The 27,414-nt window shown below is 35.3% G+C and overlaps 1 protein-coding gene across 4 annotated transcripts in view; it reads left to right on the forward strand.

Moving 5' to 3' along the window:
- KCNC2 (potassium voltage-gated channel subfamily C member 2) overlaps positions 1 to 27,414 on the forward strand; it is a 288,840-nt gene that overhangs the window by 251,321 nt on the left and 10,105 nt on the right. For all 4 annotated transcript variants that reach the window (XM_044677998.1, XM_044678000.1, XM_044677997.1 and 1 more), the window contains exon 2: positions 25,510 to 26,437. In XM_044677998.1, the coding sequence (XP_044533933.1) occupies positions 25,510 to 26,437 (928 nt within the window). The remainder of the gene's footprint in view (positions 1 to 25,509; positions 26,438 to 27,414) is intronic.

Below are 27,414 nucleotides of genomic sequence, written 5' to 3' on the forward strand. Positions count from 1 at the left end.
CTTCCTTCCCTCCCTCCCTCCCTCCCTCCTTCCCTCCTTCCTTCCTTCCTTCCTTCCTTCCTTCCTTCCTTCCTTCCTCCTCGTTTTCTTCATTTAAATGAAAAGTTACCATTCCTCTTTTCATTGAAAAACAGTCACTTTCCTTATGTGATGAGTGACACAATGGATAGAGTGTTGGACTTGAAGTAAGGAAGAGCCAAGTTCATATCTTCAAATCTTTCCTCAGACTAGCTGTGTGACCCTGGACAAGTCATTTGACCTCAAGTCTTATTCTCATATGTAGAATGGGGCAGCTAACATCATCTTCACAGGGTTGTTGTGAAGATTTAATGAAGTTATATACATAAAGCATTTTTCAAAATTCATAGAGCTCAGAAATGTTAGCCATCATCAACGTCACCCTCCTCTTCAGTAAGGACTCATTCTTTCATTGACATTTTTGTTCAAAAAATATTTATTGTTTTTTTTTGTTCAATATACTGTGTACTAGGTGAAAGGAGTAAGCTTATAAGAAAATAAAAGGAACTCACAATCTCTTAGGGAAGATAATACATGCAAAAATAAGCATACTGAAATAGAATTTAGTTATGTATAAAAAATCTGAATCAGTTATGATGAAATTCAGAGGAATGAACAATTATTTCCAGCCAAGGAATAAGGGAAGACATTGTGAAGAAAATGCCATTTGAGCAGAATATTGAAGGATAAGTTTCAACATTTGAGACTAATGGTGGGAGCATATTGAGGGAACAGTTTTGTATTCTAATATTTACTCTAAAAATAAATACCTTGAAAAGTCCATATTTTAAAATGTGTTCTACCAAACAGAATCTATATGGATGAACTTGGTACTTATGGATGGCTTAGTACTCTGAAATTCAAATAGGACAATTTGCTAATTAAATGATCTCCTTAGGCTTTTTTTTTTCACAAATAAAACGTGGGTGTTGCATAGGATATCTTCAGAAGTCCTTTTCATCTCTGAATCTATATCTTATGTTTTTCACTTCTGGTATCATATCCATCTATATTTTTACTCCCACTTTTTTTGAGGGAGAGGTTAATGAGTTTGGGACTCCCTATGTAGAAATGCCATTCTTTGATCTAGATAATTAGCCCCTTTAAAATTATAAACCTTAGAAATATTTTTGGAACATCAATAGTGACTTGATCATTGTTGTGTGATATGTATAATAGACATAATTTGAACTTAAATGTCCCCAATTCTATTTCTCACCCTTTATCCATTATATGTGACAGTTTATTTCAACCACCTAGACATTCCTTCAGCTTTTTTTTGCCTTGAAATTGGTGGTTTTGGAGGACTTAAAGTATATTTTATTCAGAATAATTCAAGTGTACAACTTTGTAACAAAGAAAATTGACCTATTTTTGTTCAACTGCATTTGAAGTTACAATGGAGAGGAAGACTAGAAATAAACTAGGGAAATATCTTATCAAACATTAATTTCTTTTGTTATTTCAAAGCCCACTGCAGGAAGCATCCATCTTGTTGCAAATAGATGTCACTGTTGGCAATAATAGATTGGGGATATAGTAGGAGAGAGTTTAAATTGCACTGCTAATTTTATTTTGTTTAGATCTGTGTCTCTTTTGGCCTGGGAAACTACTGATATTGAAACTCCCTCTGCCAATGCATACTGGCAACAAACCTCTTGTAATCTTTGAGATTTGCTTTGAATAAGTAGATGACTGAATGAATTTCCCATGCCTAGCATATGCCAAAATGAGGATTCGAACACAGGTCTTCCAAAGTCCAAAACTAAGACCACAAAATGCAATTTATAATTAATCTAATTTTTTAAAAATGAGAGAAATATTCCACATACTATTTCCCTTTTCATAGCTATATATACTTCCAGGTTCTTCATACTTCAAACCCACAATAAAGAATTTGGGTCCTTTACAGCTAATAGCTCCAAACTGTATAGCTCTGTTTGTGTTTGCTATTAAGGTTTGAGGGTATAAGTAGTTATAGTATTATTAGAACATGCTCACCTATGATGAGCCCCAAGTCTCACACTACTTTCATAAGCAGTGAGAAAGGAATATGATTATGAAGATCCTACATAAACCTATGTATATTTGCTATAATATGAATTTTTTATTGGAATTCAGTATAGTGGGGATGACAATGATTTTTTTTAAATAGCCTTATGATATTAAGGTTATTGTAATGACTTAGAAAATGTGAATTTAAGGGAAATGGCAAAATGTAGTATTTTGACATTTTGTAGTATTTTGACAAGATAGCCTTGATGTCATGAAGGCTTGAATTCAAGTTCTGCCTCTGGAACATACATTGGCTGCATTACCTCTGGGGAAAATCATTTAACCTCTCAGTGCCCAGATAATTCTTTTTTAAAGGATTGATCCTGGAGGCAATAGGGAGCCAAAGAGGATTATTGAGGTTTTGTTTTTAATAATAATTTTTTCCAGATTACATGCCAATACAATTTTTAATATTTGTTGTCTTATATTTTGAAAACCGTGTTCTCTCTATCTCTCGCAACCCTCCTCTATCGCCAAGAAGGCAGGTAATATAACATAGGTTGGATATATGTTATTATATAATACATATTTCTATATTTGCCTTGTTGTGACATACCAGGCAACTCTTCTAAGACTTTCATTTCAATAGGAAATTATTGAGTTCTATTGCCAGAAGGAATTTTCTCACCTGGAATTTCACCACAGTAAATAAATCACAGGTTCACTTTCCTGTTCCCATCAAATTCACCAATCATGGACCGTGCAGATAACTTCGCTTCTCTAAGAAGAGCCATACACAGCAATCTTGGCGCTTTAGTGCCCTAGCAGTATAATATATAATCACAAATCACCTTCATAGTTTTTGTTGTGAAAATAATGTATCAAGTGATTAAGACAAATTTAGCTGAGTAGGAGGTGAGGATTAGTTACTAAAATTTCTTATTTTAAGTAACTAGCCTTGCTAACAAAATGATTCAGATGTGCACCCAAAAAAAAATCACATGCTCTTTGTGGGCAGACTACCTTTGCCTTAATAGCCCAGAGTCTACCATATTATTGGGCACACAGTGTTTAATAAGTGCTTGATGATTAATGAATTGATTGGTCTCTTTGGACAAAGTCCTGAAGGCCCTATTCTAGTTCTGACTCGATCTCTATCTATTTTCTCATTTCTAAAATTGAAATAATATTTGTACTACCTACTTCACAGATTTTTGTATTTTTTAAGGCTGTAATATCCCATGTAAATATAAGCTCTTATGATTAGACTGGTGAGAGAGATTGATTTTTTAATGTCATTTTAAAGAGCTGCGGTAGAGAAAGGCAGAAGCTAAATACATTTGACCCATTCATTTATATTCATCCTATTATGAAAGTTCTCCAAAACCTGAAGCATTATTAAGCAGAAAAGTGTCAATCTCTACTTCTCTGATTCTTGGTTACAATGGGAAATCAGCTGAATTTTAGAAAACTTCAGAATTCAAAATATGACAAGTATTTTCTTCCCTGATTCCCTAAGCAAAGGCACTGACTTTTAAGAAAATATTATACTAAAAACATGCCAAGAAACTATAAATGATATTATTCTTTGTAATAGTCTTAACTTTTCATTTAAGTTTCTCTCATGAAATACCAGAAGAAAACAACAACTAAAAACTGCTTTTAGTCTAAAGTTATTAGGAAGAAGCTTATGAATACAGTCTTATATTTAAAGTAAACTGATTGCTAATGATTTCTAGCACTTATATAGTGTTTTAAAGTTTGCAAAATGCTTCATTTGTTTTCTTTTCATATTATGTCTTGACCTCTTCATTTATATTAATTCTGTCTTGAAAATTCCTCAAAGACCGAAGCATAAATAAGCACAATAGTCATAATCTCTGCCGTTGAATTCTTGGTTATTTTGGGAATCAGCTGGGTTTTAATAAACGTGTGAGGTAGGTACTATTATTATCTCCCTTTTAGAGATGAGAAAACAGGCACAAAGAGACTAAGCAATTTGCCCAGGGTCACACAGCTAGTGAATTTCTGAGACAGGATTTGTATGAAGGTATTTCTTATAATAATTCCAGCATTTTTTTCTGAGAAAGTCAGTTAGCAAGTATTTATTAAGAGCTTTTATGGGTTCAAATCTGGCCTCAGACACTTCCTAGCTGTGTGACCCTGGGTCAGTCACTTATTTTTCTTATGCCTTAGAACTGATATACTAAATAGCAATTCTAAAACAGAATGTAAAGTTTTTTTTAAAGCTTATTATGTTTCTGGTAATATGCTAAGTGTTTAGGATGCCAACAAATAATTTAAAAAATGGAAAAAATACCATCTTGTAGGAGTTCACATCATAATAAGGAAGATAGCATGTAAATAACTATGCTGACAAGATATAGACAAAGGACATAGAAGGTAAATTGAGGAAAGGCACTCTTTGGAGAGGGATGGATAGGATACTGGAAAAGCTTCTTATAGAAGGTGAGATTTAAGATGAGTTTTTAGGGAAATTAGGGAAACTCAGATAGAGAGAGATGAAGGTGCTAAATATTCTAGGTATGCCCAAGTAAGATGGAGGGAATGAGCAGATGACCTATTATGTTCAAGAAACATCTAGGAACTCTACATCAAGAAACAAGAAAGACTGTGTAACTGGATCATAAATCACATAGAGTGGATTAAATGTAAAAAAAACACTAGCAGGGTCAGGGGGAGATAGGTGGTTTAGTGGATTGAGAGCCAATCCTGAAATCAGGAGGTCATGGGTTCAAATATGACTTTAGACACTTCCGAACTGGGCAAGTCACTCAATCCCTATTGCCTAGCCCTTACTGCTCTTCTGCCTTGGAATTAATTCTTAGTATTGATTCTCAGACAGAGATACTAGCAAGGTCTTTATATGTCAAATAGATGACTTTATATTTGATCCTGGAGATGTAAAGGTACCAGTTACTGTGGTTTACCAAGTATGAGACTGTCACTGATAAATCTATACTTTAGGAAAATCACTGGCAGCTTAATTGAGCTAATATTGGAATGTGGAGAGAATTGACTCAGAAGAACTCTATAGGAAGCTGTTTCAGTCTTTCAGGGGAAAGGAGAGTTGAACTAGGGCTGTGCTTCTGGGAGTACATAGAAGATAGAAGTGAGTTGTAGAAGACAGAATGTATAAAATTTGAAAATGGATTGCAAAGGTGAGGTGAGTAGGAATAAGGAGTAAAGTGAAATTATGATCTTAGGTGATAAAGATGATAGTGGTCTTCACAGTAATAAGAAATTTGGAAAAGGGTGAAGATTTGGGGAGAGAGAAATTATTTCTGTTTTGACTGACACCCAAAAAACATTTGATGGTGATGGACTAGAGCTTAGGAAACTGGGAATTGATGAGATTTGAGAAATGGTCTGGATGATGATCTAGCAAAGAAGAGAAAGAAACAAGTGACCAGGCAGATAGGAAAACAAGGAGAGGGCAGCACCAGTGAAGATAAGGTGATTCACAGTGTCAAATACTTTAGAGATATCAGAAAGAATGAGAAATGATAAAAAAAAAAGGACCATTAGCTTTGGCAAGTATTGGTGACTTTGGAGAGGAGCTTCACTTGGATGAGTAATTAGAAGCCAGAATGCAGAGGGTTTAGAAGAGGGTGAAAGGAGATGAAAAGGGGGCACCTAGTGTAAGTGACTTTCTCAAAGAGATTAGCTGAGGAGAACAGAGTGGGCAGCCAGGTAGGTGGCTCAGCAGATTCTTCTAGTGATGACCATACAAAACCAGTATGCTATCATGATGAAGTGAAATAACATACTGAACTTTGAGTCAGCAAAACTTGGGTTCAAATCCTGCCTCAGATACTTATTAGCTGCATAATTCTAAGCAAGCACCTTAACCTCTTTCAGCCTCAGTCTCCTCATCTACAAAATAAAGGAATTGGACTTTAACAGTGTCTTCTAGATCTAAATCTTTAATTCTATGATTCACCCCAAAATAAAATCTAGAAGTACATGTGGTTGCAGAGGAAGTATTGATAGCTTAAAATAAAATAAAATAAAAGTTTAAGGAGAAAAAGAATGTTGATAGAATTTTTAAATGCCTATCAACTGCATCATTATGATTTTTACCCACATTCTCAATCTTTTTTTAGAATTTCATTCTTAGAAGACAGTTGAGTGCTGAGTATCATTTCAAAGACTATTTTGCTGACTGTATTTTCAGGATTGTTACACCCGATGGAAGGCACTATTTAGGTTTCCTTTTAAGTCAGCATCAGGAGAGCACAAGAGAATATTAAATGTAGTATTTCCAAGGTCTTATTAAATATTCAGCAGTGTTCTTGCTCTGTGCAGTCAGTACATCAAGGACAAGTGCTACAAAACTCACTACCAAACTGAAATGAGCTAAATAACCTGGAAAAATGGCCACTGCTTTCTTTCTGCAGGGGGAAGTAGAAAGGAGAAAATAAAGGGTAGCTGGGTGAGGGGGAAGGAAAGATGCAGGAACGTGTCTCAGAGCTGTGTCAGTGTGCATTAAAAAAGGGAAGAAATATTTAGATCGTCATTTTTCAAACTAATTTTACCTCAAAGCACTTTCTGGCTTGTAATTTATTGGCAGAACCCATGTACATGCAGCCTGAAGATACTTATATACTTGTTGTAAGAGGGTTGGATGAAATTTTAGAGAGAAAAAGAGAGAGGAGTGGAAAATGCTAATTATAATAAATGCCTTCTATAGGCACAATTTCATATTTAATATAACACCATGTTGGACTATGACTTTGTGATGGAATAACCAGGAAAATGGAAGCACTCTTCCAGTGTTTTACCAGCCACTGATATCGTGGAACTGGGGCTGGGGCTGGGGTGGCCATTGTCAGGGACTTTTTGTAAGCAATACAGGAAAGAAGAAGTAGAAAGGGAACTTGGTCAAGAGGGGTTATCCTTGGGATCTTCTTCCATCTTGTAGAATATTGAGAATCTAGTATTTTTGCTCCATAGAGGCTCTGATAATGGCTTTTTAGAGCTGCTGGGAAGGGAGGTAGGATCTTTACCATATTGAGAGCAGGGCAACGTCTGAAAAATGATTGGGTAAGATGAATTCCCAGCTTTCCTTCTATGACACAGCATTGAGCAGGATATAGCCCCTTTTACTGAAGTACTCTAAAATCAATTTTGCCCTTTTCCAGAGATGGAAACTATTCCTGATGCATCTTACAATAGCAGTTATGTTTCTTCAAGAATGTACTAGTCAGTCCTTCCATGCCCACCTCCTTCTCCCTCTCAATTTCTTCCTTTCTCCTCAATAATCTTTATTCCTCTTGTTACATCAATAAATTAGCACCTTATGCCATTTTGAAGGTTAGCTGTGGTGACTGGGGTAGGGAATCAGAAGTATGGCCAAAAGAGAAGATACATCTAACTCTTAACATGAGACATGGGATGAGAAAGTGATGGAGTAATGCTTTCCTCCTTGGAAACTCTTATGGTTGTTCTGTTTTTGCCTACTTCAAAGTGATAAGTAATAAAAGTGATAAACAGGGAGGAATTTACAGATTGATGGGAATCAAAGGCATACTCTCCTAAATTAGAGATTAGTATGTTGAGGGGATGGTGGTGAAGTTTCGGTTGACGAGGGAAGGCATGGGAGCATATTCCATGACTGCTACATTGGTAACTTTTGGCATCTGTGCTGGTGCTTCCCTGAGACTTTCCTCTATTTCCTTTCTAGAAGCTTACTCAAGTGTAAACATATTTATAGAGTAAGGGACTGCTAGCAATTACTGACACCTGTCTCCAGCATTTATCTTTCTTTATTATTTAAGAGAGGGGAAATTGGCTCCATACTCTGCTCCTATTCAAAACTCCCAGAACAGCAATAACACATGGGACTCAGTTTGAAAAATGTTGACATCATTAATTCAGGCAGAAAATGCAGTTGTTTGGGGTGGATAGAGTTGCATCAATTATTCAAATAACATATGCCTATGTGTTTTGGGTTGTTTGGTCCAATATCTGAGTAATCATCTTAGTTCTTAACTTTCTTTACTGATATAGACATTCTCTTGAATAGGATATTACTTAGAAAAATTATATTTAACTTGATCACTGATTTCATTGGTATAAGATCTAATGAAGAAATGTCTTCTATCAATGCAGGGACTCCCCATTACCTACTATTCGATATATAGTCTTAGAGAGGTTCTTGAGGCACAAAGATTATATCACAATGTCACGTAATCTGTGTGCACTTATTTGAACCCAGTTTGTTCTTGTTTTGAAACCAGCTCTTTATCCATTATGCCATACTATTTCCTAGTAATTATTCGTTTTTTAAATGTCTAAATATATTTTATAAGCAAAGAAGTTAGATCCCCTCTGGCTTAATTATCCATTTGTTTATACGAAATAAAAATGCTGTGGTCCCATAGATTAATGCTCAGCCCAGGGCTTTCACTCCCTACACTAAGAAGATTCTCTGTCCTGTACCATTAGCAGCATCAAATGATGGATCTTAAAGCTCTTTAATAATTTTTGTGGCACAATGCTTTGCCTCTGCAGTCTTCAGCCTATAATTTTTACCTCTTTGTTGACATCCTCAGTAATGCTTTTTAAAATTGGGAATCCAAACAGCTAGATTGGATTAAAATAATCAATCTTTTATGACACAAATATGTTATTGATACCTATATCAGGAAGAACAAAAACAGGAAAAATAAAACTATAGACCCATATCCTGATGAATCTTGATGCAAAAATCTTAAGCAAAATGCAAGTAGTTTACAGCAATTTATTACAAAGATCATATACTATTACCAGTTGGGTTTAATATCATGAATGCAGGAATGGTTCAATATTTGGGAAACTATCAACATAATTGACCACATCAATAGCAAAACCAATAGAAACCACAGGATTATTTTAATAGATGCAGGAAAAGCTTTTGGTAAAATAAAAAAAAACAATTCCTATTAAAAACACTAGAGAACATTTGAATAAATGGAACATCCATCAAAATAATAAATAACATCTGTCTAAAAGCATCAGCAAATTATTTTGTAAATATAAATAATATATAACAAATACATATAAAATATATAAGAAATAAAATATAAAAAAATCTGTAAAATAAACTGGAATTCTCCCAATAAGATCAAGAATGAAACAAGGATGCCTGTTATCATCAATACTATTCAATATTACACTAAAAATTCCAGCTATTGCAATTAGAGAAAAAGAATAAATGGATGGAATTAGAACAGGCAATGAGGAAATAAAGCTTTTACTCTTTGTAGATGATATGATAGTATAACTAGAGAATCTGCTACTAAAAAAAAAAACTAATAAAAACAGTTAACAGCTTTAGCAAAGTTGCAGAATATAAAACAAACCCATAGACATCATCAGTATTTTTCTTTACTATGAAGAAAACCAAACAGCAAGGGTTAGAGAAATCCTGTTTAAAATAACTATAGGCCATATAAAATACTGGAATCTACCTGGCAAGACAAACTCAAGAACTATATAATCACGATGACAAAATACTTTTCACATAAAGTCAGATCTAAACAATTAGAAAACCATTAATTATCCATGGGTAGGCTGAGCCAAGATGACAAAAATGACAATTTCTTCCAAAATTAATTAAATTATTCAGTGCCATACCAATGAAACTACCTAACATTATCATGGAGTTAGAAACAATAATAAAATTCATCTGGAAGAACAAAAGAATATTAAGGGAATTAATGAAAAAATTATGAAAGTGACTTAGCTGTATTAGATCTCAAACTATATTATGAAGCAGCAACCACCAAAGCAATCTGGCAATGGCTAAGAAATAGAGTGGAAGACAAATGGAATAGATGAGGCACACTCAACACACAATTGTAAATTACCATAGTAACCTAGCATTTGACATAACTAAAAGATCCAATTTTTTGGAAGAGTTCCCTATTTGACAAACCTACTAGAAAAACTGGACAACAGTATGGCAGAAATTAGAAATAGATCAACAACTCCCACGATATATAATGATAAATCAAAATGGATACATGATTTAGAAATAAAAAGATGATAAACACATAGGGGAGCACAAAATAGTTGTTCTCTGTCTTGTTTTGACCTAATTTCTTTCCCTATCCATATATCTTATGTCATAAAATACAGGTTCATAATGGAAATTAAATTAGCTATGAGGGAACTAATAAAGTTGGTGTAGGGGAAGAATTTTGGTCTAGGTAAATTTGCATGAGAATTTGGTTGAACTCATTCTTTATTTATGTCCTTATTCTACAGCCTTTCCCTGCTATAGTTAAATGAATTTCCTTTGCTCAGCTGTTGAATGACAATCAACATCATAGGCTTATAAGGTTTCATTATCATCATCTTCATAATTTTCATTTCCTTCATCTTCATATTCTTCTTATACTTTTTAAATTTTTTTAGCCCTTAACTTCTGTGTATTGGCTCCTAGGTGGAAGAGTGGTAAGGATGGGCAATGGGGGTCAAGTGACTTGTCCAGGGTCACATAGCTGGGAAGTGTCTGAGGCCAGATTTGAACCTAGGATCTCCTGTCTCTAGGCCTGACTCTCAACCCACTGAGTTACCCAGCTGCCCCTCTTCTTGTACTTTTAATTTTCACTCTTGATCTTTTTCTCTTCTTCCTTCTCTTTGCCTCGATCTCTTTTGCCTTTTTTCTCTTTCTTCTCTTCCTTGTCTTCTTCCTCCTCCTTTTCTTCTTCTTCTTATAGTCATTGTTGTTCTTCTTCCTTCCCATCTATTTTTACACTCACAGTTGCATAGGTAGACATTTCACAATGTAACCTCCACTTTCTCAAACATCCCACAATTACAAGGAAAAACAACGAAGCAAAATTGACAAATGCAGCAGATCTGTCACCGTAATACAAACTTTCTTTGTCTTGATAGATGGTCTTGGAGAATGGTTGTGGCTGAAAAATCCATCAGTTTCTGATCATATTTGTGATGAGCTTCTCTGCATCTAACTAGCTTTATATTCATATGTGAGGCAGGCACTTCCTATTCTGGAGCCATACTCAATAAAACCTGGACTGTCACATTACTGGCAGTGTTTGGCAGTACTTGGAAACATCTTCCTATCCCAGCGAAGACTTGTAGTGAATATTTATATTTCTCCTACTTATTATTGTACTCTTTTTATATGGGATATATTTTATAAAATTCTGCTAGGTGTTATAGTAGATGGGGCACAGGTCCTGGAGAAAGGAAAATTAGAATCCAAATCTAGTATCAAATAGATATTTACCAGCTATATGACTCTTTGCAAATCACAACTTCTGTTTGCCTCTGTTTTATCATCTGTTAAATGATGATAATTATAGCATATGCCTCCTGGGGTTGTTGTGAGGATGAAGTGAGATGATAATTGTAAAACTCTTAACATAGTCCTTGGCACATAGTAAGCACTATATAAAGTTAGCTATTATTGCTACTACCTCTAGTTCTACTTCTACTACTACTACTACCACCACCACCACCACCACCACCTCTACCACTACTATTGCTGCTGCTATTACTACTACTACTACTACTACTACTACTACTACTACTACTACTACTACTACTACTACTACTACTACTACTACTACTACTGTTACTGCTACTGCTACTACTACTACCACAACCACTACCACTACCACTACTACAACTGGCCAGCCTTATCTAGAACTGTTATTACACATTTTCTCTATTTCTCTTTCTTTCTATATTTGGTGGAAAAATCAGGCATCTATTTTTTGTAGCATAAAGCACACTTGTTCACCCGGGGCAGATGTTTCATCACACTAACTTCATAAGAAGTTAAAATCAATTTTGGCTCAGTATAAAGTCAGCACACACAGTGCAGCCATAATTGCTGCTGCTTGGCCAGCCCTTGAGGATATAATGAAAGAGATGTTTTCTTTCTCCAGAGGCTGATCCTGGGAACAAAAAACATTGGCTAATTAAGGTAAAACTCATTCCCAAGATGTGAATTTGCATGCAATTTAAGAGTTTCTGGTGACATAAAGTGCTGAGAAAGAAGTGGATTAATGGCAAGCCACAGATGTGTGCTTTTTTGAATTAATAAAGTCAGTTCAATGGACTGAGTGAAATGTCAGGGTTTAATCCTTTCTTTTCCACCGACCATCAAAATTGACTTAGAAAAGTCATGGATTTCTCAGTGTTTCTAGAACTTTATTTGAGAAATGGAAATAATACAGGACTCCCAAAGATAGTGTAGCTTGTAAAAAAACTAGTGGTTTGAAAGTATATACTCAATAATTTTAATCAATATGTATTAAATGTCAGTTATGTGCAAGTGGAGAGGATACAAGACAAAAAATTAATCATTGAAATTTTATTCAAGTTACTATGTGACAGACACTGTGCCTGACAGTAGGGATACAACAGATCAAATTGATAAAGTGCTTCCTTTTAAGGAGTATGTGTACTTCTACGATATGTACAATATGTGTGTTTGTAAATACATAGAGAACAAATACAAAGTAGATAAATGTGGAGCACTAGTTGTTGGAGAAATCATAGACTTAGCAGGATTAAGAGGGCTTAGAGAACACCAAGTCAAAGTGCTTTGTTTTAAAAATGAAGATACGGAAGTATAGAGTGATTAAATGATTTACTTGAAGTGATACATATAGTATCAAAGGTAGTATTTGGAGTCTGTGTTTCCAGAGTTAGCACTCTTGTCACTGGTCAATATTTCCAGGTTTCATTTAGAAAGCAAGACTAACGCTGGATCTGAAGAAAACGGAGGATTTTGTGGTATGCAAGGGAGGAGATCATGACACCAAGATGGGAAATATTGGGATTGAAAAGAGAGACAATCAGTCTGAATGGACAAAAACCAAAATCATCTTTGACTTCAAAGAACATTTCATTCTCGTGTATAAACATAACATGTACACATAGAAGTAAACACAATTTAATTTAAAAAGGGAAAGATCATGAACAGTAGTTTTATAAAAATGCTCAATATAGAGATCTAATTTTGGCATTGATGTATCACTGAGAAGTCCCTGAAAAACCATTAATGTCCAAGTAATGAATCATCTGAGTTTTCCATTAATTATCCTCCCCCCCCAATCAATTTTCATTATAAGATAGGATATATGTTTCAATTGACATTGACAGGTTGTGTTCTTAGTGTTTTGGATGCAGGTATGTTGGGATGACATGAAATATGGGTAAACCACTATAAATATGATGAGTAAATTACTTTGGATGTCGGGAATAAGAGAGAGAGAAAAGTCAAGGGGGATACAAAGTGACTTTAAAGTTACATAGTAGTAAGTGTTCAGATTCACACCCAGATTTTCTAACTCTAATTCTAGTATTGTTTAAAAAACTATATCCTCAAAGTCATGACTATACACAATTTGAAAAATGGATATGACAGTGGAGAGCAAAATCTGCCTTACCACAGTCAATACTATTTTCTAGTTTTAAATCTCTCAAATAAAAAGAAACAGCAGGAAAAGGGCTGGCTCCTTTCCATGTTCTGACAGATTGATGATGGAGGCATTATAAAATTATTTACCTTTGTTACTGGCTAGTAGGTGAAAGAGTTCTTGGGAACATAAGATTCCACAAAAGAATGTTGATAGATAAAGAAAATTAAATGGATGAAATATTCATGCTGGGTCAACTTTATTTTGCTCTACGGAGTGTGTCCATCATAATTATTGAGAAGGCATCATTCCAGTAATGAAAGTTTGAAGTTTGAAGTAGTAGACTTTTTCTTCTCTTTCTTTCATTCCCAAAGAGGTCTCCTTTGTCCAAAGAAAATTCTCATGGAGGACAGAACATTATTGAACCTTCTAGAAATTTAGGAAAGAAAGTCCCTTTCAACCTCTGGTTCACTTAAGTTAGTACTTCTTTCCAAAGTGGGCAAACTACAAGAAGAATTATTACTATAAAGGGGATTGAAGAATAGCAGAAAGATCAGGGGAAAAGAGCAGACAGCTGTGTCCAGACAAAAATTTCATGGTAATATCTGCTGATTCTATCAATTACTTTTAGTATCTGGACTTCAGAAAACAATGGGGCTTAATGGCTATTCAGTTGTTTTTTCTGCCATCTTTAAATATTTAAAAATAATGCATTACTCCTTCAAAGGATCTGCATTTTCTACCTATGAGCATTAATGTGCTTCACAGGGAGTGAAGGGAATATAATATCTCCATGTCTTTTTTGATCTGTGCCTTTTACAGATACTCTCCTTTAAAGGTCCACCAAATTTATTTGAATTATAATTTGATAAAATAAATATTTAAAATATCTGATGGATACCTGTGCAAGATTAGAAACTTCCACCCCCTTATTTGCACCTTTTAGCTTCTCTAGTTTACTTCAAGACTCATCTAATACCCCATCTTGTGCAGAAGGCCTTTCTGAGCCACACACCTGCTACTACCTTCTTCCCAAGAGATCACCATCTACTCTTTGTATATCTTATATGTACCTAGTTATCCTCATATTGTCCCTTCCATTAGAATGTGAACTTTTTGAAGGCAACAAATATATCCTTAGAGCTCAGCTGAGACTCTGGCTTAGTAAGTATTTACTAAATGTTTGACTGACCTAATTGAAACCATCATTCATGTATGTGTCATAAATATTTTTATAGAGATTTACTTGTATTAAGTAGATATGATGGGTTGTAGTTTATATGTTCATGGTACTCTCAGTCATTCAATGAGCAATTTGTAAATACAATTTATTAGCTAAGTAATGGGAATAAGTTATAGGAAAACAAAGAAGGCAAAAACTTCCAAAGAACTCTGTCTAATGGTGGAGATAACATTCAATGATGTCCCAAATATATACAATCATATGTATGTATACATATATTCATATCTATATGCACATGTATGCTTAATTGAGCATTGTCAATAAAAGCAAGACAATAATATTAAGGGGTATTCAGAAATTTTTTTTTTTGCAGAAGATGGGGATTTTAGCTGGAATTTCAAGGGAGTCAGGAAGAGTCAAGGATCTAGATGAAGATTTAGAAAATTCCAGGCATAGGAACATCCAGTGAAAATAACTAGAGATGGAGTTTTGTGTGAGGACTGACAAGGTAGTCAGTGTCATTGGACTGTATTGTTTGGAAGGGGGGCAAGATGTAAAAAGACTAGAAAGTTATAATGGTGCCAATTTATGAAGGATTTTGAATGCCAACAGGTAACTTTATATTTGATCCTAGAGATAATAGGAAGCTACTGAAGTTTCATGATGGGAGACTGAGTTATATGTCATAATCATATCTAGAGTTTGGGTAAATCAATCTGACAGCAGAGTAAAAAATACACTGGAGTAGGGAGAATGAGTCATGAACAACCAGAAATCTATTACAAGTCCAGGTGTGAAATGATGAGGGCATGAACCAAGGTGAGACAGTGATGAAAGAGAAAAGGTGGCATATAATATAAGGGGTGTTACAAAGAGAAAATTGTTAGAACTTGACAACCAATTGTATGAATGAGAGAGAAGGATACTTTGAAAATGAAACCTTGATTTCAGGTTCTGGCTGATTGGGTGAATGTTGGAGCCCTTCATAATTATAGGGAAAAATAGATAGGAGGGTGTAGGGAAAGGGGGAACATCATAATTTCAGTTTTGACATGTGGTTTTTTAAGACATTTAGGAGGTATCTACTTAAACATGTAAAATAGAAAGTTAGAGATGTGAAACTGAAGGTCAGGGGAGATGTTAGGGTGATATAAGTAAATCTGAGAATTATAAAGAGGCTAACTGAAACCAAAGTAGTTGATGAGTTCCCTTAAGTGAAATATATAAGAGGGTCTAGAATTTAACCTTGGGCATTATTTGGATGAAGAGCCAGCAAAATAGACTGAGAAGGATTGATCAAACAAGTAGGAGGAGAACTAGGAGAGAGTAGAGTCACTTAGCAAAATCAAGTGATAATCTCTTATTCTTTCTGAAGTTTTCCCTTTTTTTGAGATATTTTAAAATCATCTACAAGTGACTATGAATTTGTATGACATAGGTCCAATTGCTATTGTTTAATTCATTGTGCTTGTCATTGATACTTTCTCCCAAACTGCATCATTTCCTGGGGTGGTTGAGTTTCTTGAGGTGATACCACCATCATCACTAATTAGAATAGATCCTCAAAAATAAAAGAAATGATTCATTTCATATCTATTTGTGGTTTTATTCTACTTTCAATTATAAATGTACTCATAATTACATGGAAGAAATTGAAATAATGGGTAGAGTAATTTACTTGAAGTCAATGGGACTTAGTTTGGATTTTACTTTACATGCTTCCTAGTGGTGTAAATTGAGGCAACTAGGTGGTTTAGTTGACAGAATACTAGGCTTAGAATTAGGGAGACAAATTCAAATTTGACCACAGACACTTAATGTGACCCTAAACAAATCACTTTCTTTATCTTAATCCACTGGAGAAGTAAATGGCAAATCACTCCAGTATCTTTGCCAAGAATAGTATTGGTGTGCTATGTATAATCTACAGGGTCACAAAGAATTGGACATGATTAGACAATGCAAGCTTTGTGAATCCAGCAAAACCACTTTCTTGGCCTCAGTTTCTACATCTGTAAAATGTTGACAGGAATAGTAAGTACCTTACAGAGTTGCCTTAAGGATCAAAAGAGATAATACATGTAAATAAAACATTAGCCAAAGCTGAAGTGTTATGCAAATACTATTATTAGGAATTATTTACTTGGGTTGCATGCCAAATTCCTTGCAAACTTATTTTCACTGCAATTTCTTTTAGCTGCTTTGTGACTCTCTTCCTAAAGAAAGGATGAGGATTCTCAAGACTCTATAAACCTTTGACCTCTTTGGTTTTCAAATATAATTTTTATTTTCTTCTCTGGTACCTACCTTCCCACTGAAGTCACTAAATATTAAACAATCTATTGACTTTGTCTAGAGACCTCATCAAATTCTTCATAGAATTTGTTTTTTAGCTTATTTAAGGCAATGAGTGTTGTTTCACAAGCTGATCTTCATGGTGCTGTATTTCATTATGATTATTCTCAACCTCAAAGCATAATGAGGAAGTATAACCTTAAAATCTGTCTTGTTGCTGTTGAAGACCTATAGATCAGTGGTTGCCAAACTTTTTTGGCCTACTGCCCCTTTCTAGAAAAAATATTACTTTGCCCCCTGGAAATTAATTTTAAAAAACTTTAAAAGCAATTAATAGGAAAAATAAATGCACCTGTGGCCATCACTGCCTTCCTGGATTACTGCAGCACCCACCAGGGGGCGGTAGCGCCCACTTTGGGAATCACTGACCTATAGGGATATGCTGTCAGCAATGGCGTTGGATTAACTACACAGAAGAACCAATGCTAATGGATCCTGTTAAAGTTCACTTCTAACATTTACCACCTACATGATCTTAGGCTCACCTTACTTGATCCAAATTACATTAGTAAAATGCAAAACCCCCAAGCTCCCCCACCCAAAAAAAACCCAACCCAAAATTGGTTGGACCAAATGACCTCTAAGGTTCCTTCCAATTTTATGTCTAGGAGACAATAGATTTTTTTTAAACCATCCTTCCATTTAGCTACCATCTAAGACCTTTGCTTTCACTTGTGCTGATAATTTCCCAATTTAATGGAGAAAGCATTTGAGTTGGTGTTAGGAGGCCTGGCTTTGAATCCTAGTTCTGATGCCAACTAAAAATATGATCATGGGGCAAATCACTTAACCTCAGCATGTCTCAGTTTCCTAATGGGTAAAAACAGTGAGGTGGAGTACATGATTTCTAAGGTTGCCTCTAGTTCTAAATTATATTTCAGTCATGCCTGACTTTGTGTGAACTTACTTGGAATTGTCTTAGCAAAGATATTGGAGTGGTTTGCCGTTTCCTTCTCCAGCTCATTTTACAGATGATGAAATTGAGGAAAAGAGTTATGTGACTTGTCCAGGGTCACATAGCAAATAAGTGTCTGAGGCCATATTGGAACTCAGGAAAATGATTCTTCCTGACTCCTGGCATAGCACTTAAGCCACTAGGCTATTTAGTTATTCTAGTTCTAAATAGTTGGTCTTATATATTCCTTTGTACTTCTTTGAAGAGAACTTATAAACCATCCTTCTGTTTAGGTTCAATTTCTTCTTAAAGCTTTTTTCCTATAAATATCCTAGTGAACATTTAAGCTTTTATTATTTAAAATATACCAGAGCTTTTGAAATATCTCATATACTGAAAATCTAATGGTATACTAAGCACACTTGGCTTGGAGTTATGAGGCTTGGGTTTGAATCCTGGCACCTAAAGGAACTAAAAGTATAACCATAAGGCAAGTCACCTAAGGTCTTTGAGCCTCAGTTCCCTCATCTGTTAGACTTGTCCTTTTGCCTTTATGGTATTAAAATTAGTAAAATGTTTTGTAAGAATTAAAACATAATATAAATGTTGAGAAAATTGTTATTTACAATAATCGTTATAAACATCATAGTTATAAGATTAATGTTCAAATGAACGGTTCAGTTTCTCTAGGAGCATATTAATTCATTGGTAACTGAACAAAGATAGCATTTTAAGAGTATTCATATTCATCATACAAAATAGGGATTAGACCTATGAATTCAGAAGTATCAGGAACTCCCAGAGGAAGAATCTCTCTGTCACTGTCAGTCAGCATTTCTTCTGCAAGTTATATTCTTTGGCAGTTCCCTATAACACAGAAATGTCAAGTAATTTTCCTGGGTTCATATAACCAGTATAGATCAGAGGTGGAATTTCAACATGGGTCTTCTTGGTTCTAAGACTATCCCTCTATCTACTAAACCACCGAATCTCTCACACTGTAGGTATATAGATGATATATATCGGTGATTCCCAAAGTGGGTACCACTGCCCCCTGGTGGGTGCTGCAGTGATCCAGAGAGGTGGTGAAGGCCACAGGTACATTTATCTTTCCTATTAATTGCTATTAAAATTTTTAAAAATTAATTTCCAGGGGGTTAAGTAATATTTTTTCTGGAAAGGGGGTGGTAGGCCAAAAAGTTTGGGAACCACTGATATGTATCTATGTGTATATTTTCTCTTAGAGATATACTGTGGCACAATCAAATGTAATGGACTACTTCTCCACTAGCAGCAATGTAAGGATCCAGAACAATTCTTAGGGACCTATGAGAAAGAACGCTATCCACATCTAGAGAAAGAACTGTGGGAGCAGAAATGCAGAAGAAAAACATGTGATTGATCACATGGGTCAATGGGGATATGATTGGGGATGTTGACTCTAAACGATCATCCCAATGCAAATATTAATAATATGGAAATAGGGCTTGATCAATGACACATGTAAAACACAGTGGAATTGCTCATTGGCTATGGGAAGAGGGTGGGAGGGAGGAGGGGAGGGAAAGATCCTGATCCATGTGACCTTGGAAAAATATCCCAAATTAATTAATTGAACGCTTAGAAATAAATAACTATATGTGTGTGTATGTGTATGTGTATGTATATATATATATATATATATATATATATATATATTCTCTCATGGGAAAGAGGAAGAGACATGAATTAGGGTATAGTATATCTAGAGAAATTTGGAACTGTTTGAATGACTAGACCTATTGATTATTGATTTCATTCCATTTCTAGCTGGAAGTAAGTCTTTATTAGAGTGCTCGAGGAATTATTAGTGAGCTAGATAATGGGATCTGTAGCATGCTTATTACACTTGCTAGTAACACAAATCTGGGAGAGGCTACTAGCACACTTGATGGTAGTCAGAATCCAAAAAGATCCTGAGAGGTTAGAACCACTTAGACTGGATATAATAAGATGTAACCAAGTGGCACAAGTAGTTAAGAGAGCTGCAGTTGGAATTAAGATATGAATTTGACAAGTGATGACTCATGCTCATAATCTCTGCTATAGAAGAAGCTAATGATGATGGGATACTTGAGCTCAGGAGTCCTGAGCTGCAATTGGGCTAAAGCTAATTGATTGGGTGACCACCTATTATCAACATGCAGAACCTTCAAGGAATGTGCCAGTATAGTAAATATGATAGAGAATTAATTAAAGGTAGAAGCATTACTTTGCCCTATTGAGGGTCTAGTTGTGATTAAATGACATAAATTTTCTTGAACTTTTCAGTGTGGTTTAATGACTTCTATCTCATTTTAGCAATGAGTGAAGAAGACTAATGGTGTAAATTATCCAGGGTGGGAATTTGGTATGTTAGGTGAAAATTAAATATATACTAATAAGTTGATTGTTTTTAAGATGAAATAGACTACCTTATAAGTAATTCCTACTCATCACTGAAAGTATTTTAGTAAAGGTTGAATGGCTATTTCCAGAAGATATTATAGAGGAGATTCTCTCATTGGATAGGGCTTTAACAAGATTATCTCAAAAATTTCTTCTGTCTTAAGATTTTGCTCATGGACAAATAATATTGGTTCTAATTTTAGGTAGTCAGTGTTTACAATTTCATTCATTCATTCTCATTCTCATTCTTTGTTAACAAGGCATGGTGGCTATTGATAGGACAAAGGGTTTGAAATAGCAGAGTTGAACTGGTTCACCCTTAGGTCAATTTTTTAGGAGGAGTGGGTAGCCAGAACAGTGATGATAGGCTGGGAAAGTAATAGATAGAAGGACTGAAAGCTATAATGAGAACAAAGAATAAGGTGTGTTATAGAGGAAGATGCAATGATTCGTTCAGATAGGAATTTTTGAATTCATATATAATCACCAAGTTAATTTATTATTATCAAATTTTATTATATGCCATAAACTGCACATTCTCCAGTCTATGGACAAAGAACTGTTTATTGTTTTTATCCACATATAAATGACAATTTGAATATTTTGGTCTTTATGAGGAGAAACAGCATGGTACAAGAGATAGAGATCTCATCTTGGATTCAAGTTTTGCCTGAGACACATACTGGTTCTGTGATCCTGGGCAAATCATTTAATCACTGAATGCTCTCAGCAAACCTTTAAGACTTTTAATTGCAGAGAAGGTTCTGACCTGCAAGGATAGAAGGATTTTCTTCAGCAGGGAGTTATCAAATACCAGTAAAATCATTGATACACCTCTATCCCTTTGGGGCCATTATTTTGTCTTTGACTTCTCTCCTGTATCTCCCTAGAAGTGGACTCATTTGTTTATAATCAACAGTTAAATGCATTTTCTTGCATAATTCCTACATTTTAGTATTGTTTGGAAAATTATTATCCATTATCCCCTTTCCCCAATCTTTCATTTCCAAACAGTATTCAAATGCAATCAGTTACCAAGTGTTGTTGAATGGACTTAAGCAACATTTCTTCCTAATATAGACAGGAATTATTGCAGTAACCTCCTGAGAAATCATCCAATTTTTTCCATCCTCTCCAAAGTAGGGTCACATCTGTGACAGAATCGTCCTCTTGGTCAGGTCACTTTGCTTAAACAAATAAAACAAAAGAGCTCTTCTGTGGTTTCCTATTGCTTACTAAATGAAATTCAAATTTCTTTGCCTCAATTTCTGAGCTCATCACAACTTGCCACTATTCTACTTCTCAAGTCTTGTCTCATAGGATTCCCATCCATACAATTTTCCTATATCTGATATGGCAGAAAGAGGACAGCTTAGAAGTCAGAAGATCTATATTCAAATTCATCCCCTGCCATTAAGTGCCATTCCTACTTGGGAAAAATCATTTTACTTCCTTGGGTCTCAATTTCCTCATCTATTAAATGGGGGAGCCAGAAGTTCCCTTCTCTCCCTAAATTTATGAAGTAGCCTCTATTCTTTTTCTTGGCTGCTTTTCTATATCTGGAATACCACAATCCTCTCCAGTTTTTAAAATCCAGTTTACTACAACTGAACCCAGGAAGTTTTTACTGAGCCCTTTGGCTTACAAACTTTCCCCTCAGATCTCATGGACTACTTTGTTTTGCAGCTCTTTAATATTTATTTTGCAATGACATCTACTATAGGTTGCCTTTCTTTTTGTTAAATTTTCCTAATTAGCTTATAATCTCAATGAGTGTAGGGGACTTGTTATTTTAAAAATCTGTGCATCTAACAGGGCCACGCACAGTAGTCCCTGGCTAAAGAACTGCTTGATGATTTATGAGTTATTTTCACTTTCATGCATTAGATTACAGTGCTAAGTATTTATTTGCAGCACTTACTTGGAATCAGTGAAATTGCCTATGTGTGATTCTTCCATGAATCTGTGATTCCAAAGCCTGCAAAAAGCTCACTGACAAGTGAAAGCCATTTTCAACTTGTATGTCTGCAGAGAAAGAAAATGTAGCCAGACACACCAGAAATGGGCAGGAATTTTCTGTAAAATTTATTTGCTTTCATGGATCTCACTCTGTTTTTCTGGCTCTGTTTTATTCGACATAATAATTTCTTTACTATAGAAATAATATTAATTATCTAGTCATTCTCCATGGGGCCATTAGACCACTAACTGGACATTAAAGTGATAAGGCTGATAGAAAGGTAAAGGGGAAAAACAATTTATCATTTGTTATTGTACTCACTTTCTCTGGGAAAGATGAACAGCCCCCAATGTTTGTTTGGTTCAATAAACAAGCATCAGGGAAAATACTTCATATCTTTGTTTCATGCTTAGGTTTTTCTGCTTAAAATAGGTTACTCTGGGAGATATACTGGTCCTATTAAAAAGCTTTGGCTAGATACTGAGAGATTTGTAACTGAAAACTATATAAAAAACAGTTGGCAAATGCTGGCCAACATATGTCGTTAATTCCTAGTTTTATATCAAATTACTAGACCCAAGAGGATTGAAGGATGGATGGATAGGGTAGGAGATGGAGGGAGAGAGGGGAGGATGAAGAGGGAGGAGGGAGGAAGAGAGAGGGAGAGAGACAGAGACAAAGGCAGAGAGAGACAGAGACAGACAGACAAAAAAAACAGTGAGAGATAGAAAGAGACAGACAAAGAGGCAGATATAGAAATGGAGAACAGTAGGGAAGGGAAAAGGGAAAAAATGTAAATGGAAGGGAAGGGAAGGGAAGGAACTTGAAAGGGGTAGAGAGAAGTATTAATTTTTATCTTCTTTTCCAAAGACTAAACTTGTAGGAAAATTATGATTGGCAAAGAAAATTTTGGAATCATTGACTCTCACATTTGAAAGTGATCCTTCAATTTTTATATTTTAAATTTTATTTTTACATTTTATTTATAACCTTTATTTACAAACATTTCACTTTCACTTTCATCCTCAGTCACATCCTAATTAATAAAAAAAGCAGCTCAGTAAGATCAAGTAATATATCAGTAAATTATGAAAATATATACATGCAATATTCTACATCCATTGTCACCACTTCTGTAAAAAAGAATTTCATTTTTTTTCTTTTTTTTTGGAGACAGGCTTGGTCATTTTTACAAGATATATTTTTATTTTTTTATTTGTTATTGGTAATCTTACACTTACATTATCAGAGGAGTATATATATTTTCTTGTTTCCATCTATTTCTCTCTGTATCATATTCCGTAATTTTCCTAATTTTTTATACTTACTATTTCTCAAGGTATAATCCTATTTCATTACCTCCATGCACTAGAATTTGTTGAGCTATTCTCTAGTTGATGAACATCAACTCTGCCTTTAGCTTTTCACTTAACTTAGTAAAGTAAACATTCATTCCCATCTTCCTCTGTTGGATTATCATCCATGCCCTGCCTTATGACCATGTGTATCAAAAATTGTGTCCTACAATATTTCTTCCTCATCTCTATGTTTTTCCAATTTATCTTGGTTTCTGGGAGTTCAATGATCATCTTTATGTGGATGATTTCTGATGATTCCTAGATTTTTATGCATATAAAATATGTACATATCATATATATGTGTGTATATATACATAAACATTTCACATATAATGAGAAAGGGAAGATAGACCTCTTTCTGTCTCTCATCATATGTAAATCATTTTTCTCTTTCTTCTGAAGCATCTCTTTTTCTCCCCAATTTCCTATTTCCATAACAGGCACAAGTCAGTCACAAGAATGAATGGAAGAAGAATTTTAATACCATGGCCAAGACTTTAAGTTCACTTGTTTCTATACATATTAAGTGATGGAATTTACCATGTTTGTTATGATAATTTTAGTCATTAATTTGAAATCTCAGAGTTAATGAACTTTTTTGCATTGTGAAGAAATAATCATTCTAATCTTTCTCAATTTATTATTAAATTCTATTCATCTCTGATTTTTTCACATTTGAAAAAAAATTCACCAAATGTAACTGATGAAAAGAGAGCACTTAGGTTAACTTTTTTTTAAACCCTTACCTTCTGACTTGGAGTCAATACTGTGCATTGGCTCCAAAGCAGAAGAGTGGTAAGGGCTAGGCAATGGGGGTCAAGTCACTTGCCCAGGATCACGCATCTGGGAAGTGTCTGAGGCCAGATTTGAACCTAGGACCTCCCATCTCTAGGACTGACTCTCACTCCACTGAGCTACCCAGCTGCTCCCCCAGATTAACTTTTATTTTTTTAACCCTTAATTTTTGGTGTATTGTCTTATAGGTGGAAGAGTGGTAAGGGTGGGCAATGGGGGTCAAGTGACTTGCCCAGGGTCACACAGCTGGGAAGTGGCTGAGGCCGGGTTTGCCAGATTAACTTTTAAAATATTCTTTTTTAAATTTCCAATTTGAAATCAGAGACCAAGGGACACATGCCCCCATGACTGAAGACTGCAGGATTTCGTCAAGATTGTTGCAACAGGGTCAAGAAAGTGGAAAACACTCTATTTGATAGTTTCTATTTCAACTGACAATTCTTGCTAAATGCTAAGATAAGTTAGTTCTTTGCTGTTAAAATAAGTGTTACCAGTCCCTGCTGGTATCTTTACTCAGTTATAGCTGTTTCAAAAAGCATTTTTGATTCCATCTTCTCTTACACCTTATGCTCATAACAGGAAATCCTTTAGCTTGGTTCATAATATCATAGTTGTTATTTTTTTCCATTTAGATTCCAGATACATTACTTTTTGATTTCGGAAAGCCTAAGCCATTCTGAAATAAATTCTATATCTCTAGAGGAAAAACTGAACTTATTTTGTGCTGATTCCTGGGAGGATGAATACAAGGTTTTAGCCTCTGTGCACTCTATTATCTTAAACTTCTTTTAAAGCGTTTCTCACCTATAAACTTTCCTTTGGAGTGAATTTTCTTTTCATCACCAGAGCTATTCTTTCAGGGACAAAAGAGTAAGAAAAATTTCTTCTATATAAAGAAAAACTGGTTAAATGTGCAAGCTCAATACGGTGCTCGAAAAACATTACACCTACAGACCTTATTAATTTTACACCCACGGGTTTGATTTTACTTTTGTAAAAACCCAACTGAAATGTCCAAGTAATATTTAATTCTTTCTGATCTAAGGGTATGGCTGTTCTTAGACTCTGATCAAAGTCTCTGATAGCAAAGATAACTCTTTTTTTTTCTTTTACAGTTCATTGCTTTTGCTTCTTTATTCTTCATTCTGGTTTCAATCACAACCTTTTGCCTGGAGACCCATGAGGCTTTCAATACCATCATAAACAAGACAGAACCAGTGATCAATGGCACAAAAGTTGTTCTACAGTATGAAATTGAGACGGATCCTGCCCTGACGTATGTAGAAGGTGTGTGCGTGGTGTGGTTTACATTTGAATTTTTAGTGCGTATTGTCTTTTCCCCAAATAAACTTGAATTCGTCAAAAATCTGTTGAATATCATTGACTTTGTGGCCATCCTCCCTTTCTACCTGGAGGTGGGACTCAGTGGGCTCTCATCCAAAGCTGCTAAAGATGTGCTTGGCTTCCTCAGGGTGGTGAGGTTTGTCAGGATTCTGAGAATCTTTAAACTTACCCGCCATTTTGTAGGGCTGAGGGTGCTTGGACACACTCTTCGAGCAAGCACTAATGAATTTTTGCTGCTGATCATCTTCCTGGCACTAGGAGTTTTGATATTTGCCACCATGATCTACTACGCTGAGAGAGTTGGGGCTCAGCCCAACGACCCGTCAGCTAGTGAGCACACGCAGTTTAAAAATATCCCCATTGGATTCTGGTGGGCTGTGGTGACCATGACCACTTTGGGCTACGGGGATATGTACCCACAGACGTGGTCAGGGATGTTAGTGGGGGCCCTGTGCGCTCTTGCCGGGGTGCTGACCATCGCCATGCCTGTGCCTGTCATTGTCAACAATTTTGGAATGTACTACTCTTTGGCAATGGCGAAGCAGAAACTCCCGAGGAAGCGAAAGAAGCACATCCCTCCGGCTCCTCAGGCGAGCTCTCCGACCTTCTGCAAGATGGACTTGAATATGGCCTGCAACAGCACCCAGGGAGATCCGTGCCTGGGCAAAGACAATCTCTTGCTGGACCATACCCGATCAGGTAAGACACAACACCAAATGCATGCCTCCTCCAGCCTTGCAGAACGGGATGTTCTGTAGGCGTAAGACCACAGCCTCATTTCCCGCTAATACGACCCAATTCTCAGGCCGCTCCTCTTACTCCGTGCCTGAATGCGCTAGGCTTATGGTTGAGGCAAAATGGAAGTCTTCTGAGGCTCACACCAACTTGACTCCCGCATAGCTGGCCTATACAATTTTCTTGCTTCAGTGTGAATGCTTTTTGCTGATGGTGCCAACCTTTTCTTTTGCCTGTCTCCTCGTGGGTCTTGTGCCAATGTTTCTTTGTGTTCTTGCACGATGTGATGGTATGAATATATCTTGCCACGTCCCTCATTGTTGACTTCCATGCCATTTTGCTTGGTGTGCGTGTCTCTTGGGTCAGCTTTACCCCAGTCACTCGGTGGCATACGTTATAAAAAAAGTTACATAAAGCCATCATTTAAAAACAATGGATGCTTACACTGTAGGGGCCTGAGTCCCAAAGAAGTCATATGGAAAGTTGCCCTCTAGACTTCTTGTATAACTAGCTTAAAATATACATTATGTTGGAATTCAGGGCAAGCAGCTCATCGTTTTCATTTTTAAAATTGAGTTTTAAATCAAGTTTTAATTCTATTTTCTTTTAAAAAATTGATTTATAATTTAAATATTAAAATCATTTATTTAGTATTTATTGTATTAGTATTATATTTATTATTATATTATAATACAGTAATAAAATATTTAATAATTTATTTCCATCCAAACTTTAAAACCAATTTATTATTTATTTATTATGTTGGCATTATGTTTATTAGTATATTGTAATATAATAATATAATATTTAAAATTTTATTTTTATTTAAATACTTACATTTTAAAATAAATATTATTTAATTGTAATTTCTTTTTCATGTATTATCCACTTAGATTACTTCTCTCCCCCTTCAAAACTGAGCATAAATACTTTTTGGATGA

This window comes from Gracilinanus agilis, chromosome 5 (assembly GCF_016433145.1).
Source record: "Gracilinanus agilis isolate LMUSP501 chromosome 5, AgileGrace, whole genome shotgun sequence".
In the NCBI taxonomy this organism is placed as follows: Eukaryota; Metazoa; Chordata; class Mammalia; order Didelphimorphia; family Didelphidae; genus Gracilinanus; species Gracilinanus agilis.